Source organism: Ictalurus furcatus, chromosome 23 (genome assembly GCF_023375685.1).
Source record: "Ictalurus furcatus strain D&B chromosome 23, Billie_1.0, whole genome shotgun sequence".
Taxonomy (NCBI): domain Eukaryota; kingdom Metazoa; phylum Chordata; class Actinopteri; order Siluriformes; family Ictaluridae; genus Ictalurus; species Ictalurus furcatus.
The window spans coordinates 8,476,604-8,482,603 of NC_071277.1; the positions used below are offsets into that span (position 1 = coordinate 8,476,604).

The 6,000-nt window shown below is 42.9% G+C and overlaps 1 protein-coding gene across 3 annotated transcripts in view; it reads left to right on the top strand.

Moving 5' to 3' along the window:
• Positions 1-4,838, top strand: part of LOC128599865 (trichohyalin-like) — a 123,809-nt gene extending 118,971 nt beyond the window's left edge. For all 3 annotated transcript variants that reach the window (XM_053611878.1, XM_053611880.1, XM_053611881.1), the window contains one exon: positions 1,432-4,838. In XM_053611878.1, the coding sequence (XP_053467853.1) occupies positions 1,432-1,674 (243 nt within the window). In that variant the 3' untranslated portion in view covers positions 1,675-4,838. The remainder of the gene's footprint in view (positions 1-1,431) is intronic.
• The last annotated feature ends 1,162 nt before the right edge of the window (positions 4,839-6,000 follow it).

Here is a 6,000-nt window from a genome sequence, read left to right on the forward strand (position 1 = left end):
AGAGTCAACAGCGAATACATCTGTTAAAGGCCTAGTGCTTAACACCAAACCAAAACATGTGCTTGACGGCTTTCTGGAAGCCACGGTTCATAAAGAAGCTGCATTCAGGCAAATCCCAGTCATGGGGGAAGGGTTGAACCGGCATCAAGTGAGCGATCGTTTGCTGTTACTGACTCGCACTACACGACATGTCTGAGAACGACTGCTATCCCAATTACCTATTAAACTATTTCCCAAAAGAGATCTGTCCCAATGCTCGTGGTCTACATGACGGTTCCAGAGAATCAACTGCCTGAACTTACCACTTCGTCCTAAAGGTGATGAGCTAATCCCGACCCGTTTGCCAGAACACAACCACAACTCATCCCTCATAAGACCGGGTCTCAGAGCTGAGGTCTGAACATGAGCTTTGGTTGCATTTCGCCCAGACGCTTACATCGCTTCCCATTCGTCCATAAATGTGTTCCTGGGAACACTGGCCTGGTGAGGCAGGCGTACACCCTAGATGGGGCACCAGCAGTCCATCACAGGGCTCTTCACTAGGGCCAACTTACTGACGTGTTTATGGGAGGTGGGAGGAAACCGGAGGAAACTCACACGGACACGGTTAGAACAGGATGGAGTCAAGGATCGAACCCTGGACCTGAGAGTCGCTGTGCCACCTTAAATCCAAAATTATGAATAATTTATAAACATGTTGTTAGTGAGCACAAATCAGCCATCAACACCTTTTACACAAGGCGTTCCTCTGGGCTCGATCCTCGGCCTGTATACTTTCTTTAATTACATGTTGTATTTTAACACCAGGGTCTTAATTTTCATTGTTATGCCAATAACACTGTGTGTGTGTGTGTGTGTGTGTGTGTGTGTGTGTGTGTGTGTGTGTGTGTGTGTGTGTGTGTGTGTGTGTGTGTGCGCGCAATACGCAAGAGTTCTAACTGAGAAAATTGCAACCATTACACTGGAACAATAAATGGGAGAAAGTCTTACCAAAGTATTTTATCCATCTTTCCAACACTGGAAAATATTTTCAGAAGGATTTCGGGTATCCGTACGGCATTGTAACCGCAAAGTTCTGCTAAATAGACTCTCTGACACAGGAAGTAATCCCGTTTCTCAAAGGAAAAAAAACATACAGATTTAGAGCTTCATTTATGAATACTTCAGACATAAAAGTTCATAAGAAGATCTAAAAACGTAAGAAGAAAGTATGCTACAAAATGTGTATAAATGAGCAGAATTCAAACAGTTGGCCTTAGACAACTATTATAAGTTAGTTTAGCGTAAATGTTTTCTTTTTTTTTTTTCTTTTTTTACAGGGAAACGTGTTGGAATTCTTGTATGTTGTAATTACACATGTAACTGATGCAACGAGTCAGAAGTGGATTACTTGCATGGCAGATTGTTAACAGAATGTGTGTGTGTGTGCAGCTGAGCAGCATGAGTGAGGAGAACAAGAAGAACAGGAAGCTGCTGGAGAAGGAGAGGAAAAAGCGCTCACATCTGGAGCTGTTGCTGGGCTTGAGGGTCGACCAGAGCTCGGTCCCTCTCCTTTCTCCTCCATCCCTCGAGCCCTCAGATCTGGAGCTTGACCAGAGTGAGTCGGTTCCAGAGCGGTTCTCGGCGCAGCTCAGGGGAACATGTGAGAAGAGATCAAAGTCTGCTTTACAGTAGCGTCAAGAGTCTTTTCATCCATTACTAAGAACCTACAACTTTCACACAGAGAGGTCATGCGCATGGCGGACACTGCGAACGACCAATCAGGACACACACTTACTTTCCACTAACTACTCCGAACAAAAGCTCATTGTTGCTTAAAAGCCAGTTGGGAATGCAAATAGGGAGCTGGACTGCAACGGTCGAGATCCTGATAGCTGTGGCAAGCTCACACGTTCAGTTTAACTCAGAAGTGAAAAAACAGAACTTTGAATTACGTCATTTTCGTCCGTCCCACCTTCAAGCTACAAAGAGAAACAGAAACATGGATGCCTCTATGAAAACTTGTCTTTTTAATCGTCCTGTCCGAGCACCAGAATCTAGCCAGCTTAATATTATTTACCGTCTCAAAACAGAAAACTGTAGGTCCAGTGTTAAAGACTGATGTACGTTAGATCTAAAGAAAATACAAGCTTTAATCAGACGGTTTGTGGGCGGAGCCTCTGAGCCTGAGCTCTATAATCGTACTAGCAAGTGACATGATTGATTTCAGCAACAGAACCAAATTTAAATTTTATGCAAATTAGTTGCAACGTGATTATAACCATGACTTCAGTTCATCCTGTCATGTACGACCTCGTTAAACGCATATAGAGATGTTAGGAATAAAAAAATTCAAGCTCAGAAGGAAGCAGCAGCGATCGCCAGTGCGTCCGGCGAGCACACGTGACACAAGCGACTCGTCACTTGCTAGCGTAAACGCTAACTACATCGGAGTCTGCTTCTGCTCCCGAAGTGCCGCGAAACTGTCTGGAAGTCTGCGGAGGAGTTAAATCACCGGCAGGAAACAGTAAATCTCCTGTTCGGATCTGTGTTCTCAGCTTCACACCGACCTGCGCGGTCTCTCTCACACACTAAATAAATAAATAAATAAATAAATAACATAAGCCCGGACAGAATATATACAACTTAGAAAAATGTCCTTGAACTTTCCGCTGAGTGTTTCATCACATTGTCGTTGATTTATAATGACATCCTGTGCTCATGCAGACGTGCCATGTCATTTTTCTTTCTTTCTTTTTTTTTCTCCTCTCGTCTGGAAATCCAGAACAGAGAGGCATTTTTAATTCATGAGTTAGCGGTCAGTAAGGTGTGTTTTCCACCTCTGTTTGGGTGTTTATTTGTGTGTGCGTGAGAGTTGCGAGGGGCTCAGGGCCGTATATTTCACACCGAAAATGAGCCCTCATCCGTGCGCAGTGATTGTGCTCATAAATAAGCGAGGGGATGAATCACCTGCTGTCTGCGCCATGCATGTTGATAACGCATTGTTATTTTGGGTCCATTTGTACAGCGCTGCCAGTCGGCAGACTTCACTTAACACACTCACTCGTCTCCGAGAGAATCCCAGAAATCCGACACGTTGACTTTGGTGAATGCGAGCGTGGTTTTTTTTTTTCCTCTCGTATACGTTTTGTTTTTTTTGTTTTTTTTTTTATTCACCAAGAGGATTTAGAGTGTAGAGATGTGGACAGTGAGGTATGGCATGTGTGCGGTAACGTATCCGTGATCCTAGGACTGGGTGAATTTATCGATGTTGTGATAAATTACGTCACAAAAGGCTTTTTTTTTTTCAAGATATCGTGATATCCTTATTTATTTATTTATTTATTTATTTATTTTTAATCGTTAAAAACCGAATGAAAGCAGCTGATTTGATCTTAAAATTTTGGACTTGATCTTTAAAATTGGAGAAAAAAAACTAGGTCTCAAATAGGTTTCATTCTTTTCTTTTATTTATTTATTTTTAATTTTTTTTTTATCAACCATACTGTATTGCTGGGGAATGAACAAACTTAAATACATACCATTTATTCTAGAAACCTCTTGGAGAATCACAGTGAGCCATAACAGACACCAGGGATACTAAACATGGACATGTGGGCAGGGATAGGAAAACTGCAGACATTTAATTGATCAAATTCAGTCTTCACAGATTTGAACTACCATTCTGGGTTTTTTTATATATATAATAATAATAATGATAACAAAACAGAATTGCTTTTGGACACGACAGTAAAGGCACAGCAGCCGTCAGTAACGTCTAAGTGTTTTCTTTGGTTTGTTTGTTTGTTTTTCTGGCAATTTACCGGGACAGGGTTGTGTGTGAACTTTGAGGTGAAATGCTGGAAAACTTGACCTGGATCTTCGATCCATCCATTTTCCGTACCACTTATCCTACACAGGGTCGCGGGGAGCCTGGAGCCTATCCCAGGGAACTCGGGGCACGAAGCGGGGGACACTCTGGACAGGGGGCCAGCCCATCAGGGCACGGCCACACACCCATTCACATATTACAAACAATTTACAGACAACTACGTAAATTAACGACGTCAAATAAACACGTGGTCATTGTTCAGTGCACCACAGACGTCGCATAAGGCATTTCCAGAATTTTCCAGAGTGCCATGTATGAACAGTTTGGGGTTAAAAGTGTTCTGGGAAATCCTTTTAACATTCTCCACCTGGTACGCTTGAAAAACCCGGAACGTCCCATTTAGTTATCTGCTTTAAATCTCTTGAACCAAGTGATATAAGGCTTAAAGATGAACCAGACCTTGAAGTTTCTCCACTGTTGGAAGCGATGCCACCAGAACAGACTCTCAGCAGATCTCCTGCTACTTCCATGGCTTACGGAGTGTCGGAGCGTTAAGCGATGGAAACGGACGGACACGGGTACTCGGATGGCTCCCTCTTCGGACTGGATCCGATGGAAAATGACAAGAAAAGACAAAAACAGTGTCGGTGTTTCCTGTCTCTTCTGCAGATTTCAGTGTGAAAACGATTAAACAAACGAGTGATAATCAGCGGCGCATTGCTCTGTGGAGACGTGGCGGGCACGGGTAATCAGATGTGGCATTTCTGCTCCGTAACGAGCTTTTCTTCGTCGGGAAAACAAGCAGATTGTTCTCGCCTGCCATTTGATCCTCCGGATGAACTTCGTCTCCGCTTAGCGACTCAACTCCTGCGTTCGCACGTTTCTCTCCAGCAACGAAGACGTGCATCTGAGATTTAAAGCACACAGAAGGGAGAGCACATGTGTTGGCTGAACAAGGAGACCTCGAAGGCCGCGCTTTGAAATCGCTCTTCTCCAAGGACAGAAAGAGGGTCTGTTTCGACGTATTAACAAGAGAGTGGTAGTTGATGCACGAGTCAAAGCATGGCGTTCGCTCTTATCTGCAAAATGCACTGCAACATACATATATATATATATATATATATATATATATATATATATATATATATATATATATATATATATATATATATAATTTTTTTTTTTTACATTATCCAAGGAGCATACATTTTAATGAGGGAAGGTAGGGCTTGTTAGCGGTATTAGTCATTTGCACCGTCGCAGTTAAAAATACTTCCTTTTTAATGTGTGCACGCAATGCACATCTTAGCCTCACATAACATCCATGGCGTAGTCATTAAAAATAAAACCGCAGGCTTTTAAGACTCCGAGCCTGAGCCAGAAGCGCTGCGAAGGAAAAAACACGCTCCCTTGGAAACAATGATGAGCAATCATCATTTGTTTTTGTCATGAAGCTGGTCGTTTTTTTTTTTTTCTTCGGTTGTATTTTTCGTGCAGAGGTTAAGCAGGCTTTTGATCTGCTTTTAACTCATTGGAGCTCAGTGTAGGGATTAATTCGAGACCTCACTCCTCCAACCAGAGTACAAATGCTCATTTTCAGAGCTTTTTTTTTGGGGGGGCTGGGGTACAAAAAGAATCCAGAGCTCGCTTCTGGTGTCTCCAATCTTTCCGACATCCTCCCATAATTGGAGTTAATGAACATGTGGTTTCGGGTGTGTGTGGTCTCTCCGAGCACGATGGCACCCCGAGTCTTGTTTTCCGCCGCACTCGAAAATGCTGTACCCGAACCGCAGGCCTTCAGCAGCCACGACCTGACAATTACCCGCGTGATTATGCCGCATTAGTTTATTTTCCGTGTTGAAAATGAAAATAACTCCGGGGCTCTTGCTCCAGACGGCCTGGTGCAAATTGCATTACACACGTGTGCGTTTTCTCACCTCGGGTGTGCCTGTTTCAAATGAGATTAAGACAAGACGTGTGGATGGAGGTGCTTCCATGTTTTTTATTTTGTTTTTGTGTTTTTTTTTTATGTCAAGTGTTTCCCTGCAGTCCAATCCATTTCTGTAGGTAATTAGACTGCTTCTGGCCAAAATTAAAAAAAAAAAAAAAAAGATAGACAGTGTGTCGAGTTATCAAGCTCACTGCGTGCTCAGTGCGAGTGTCAGACATTTCCATAAACATTAAACCTT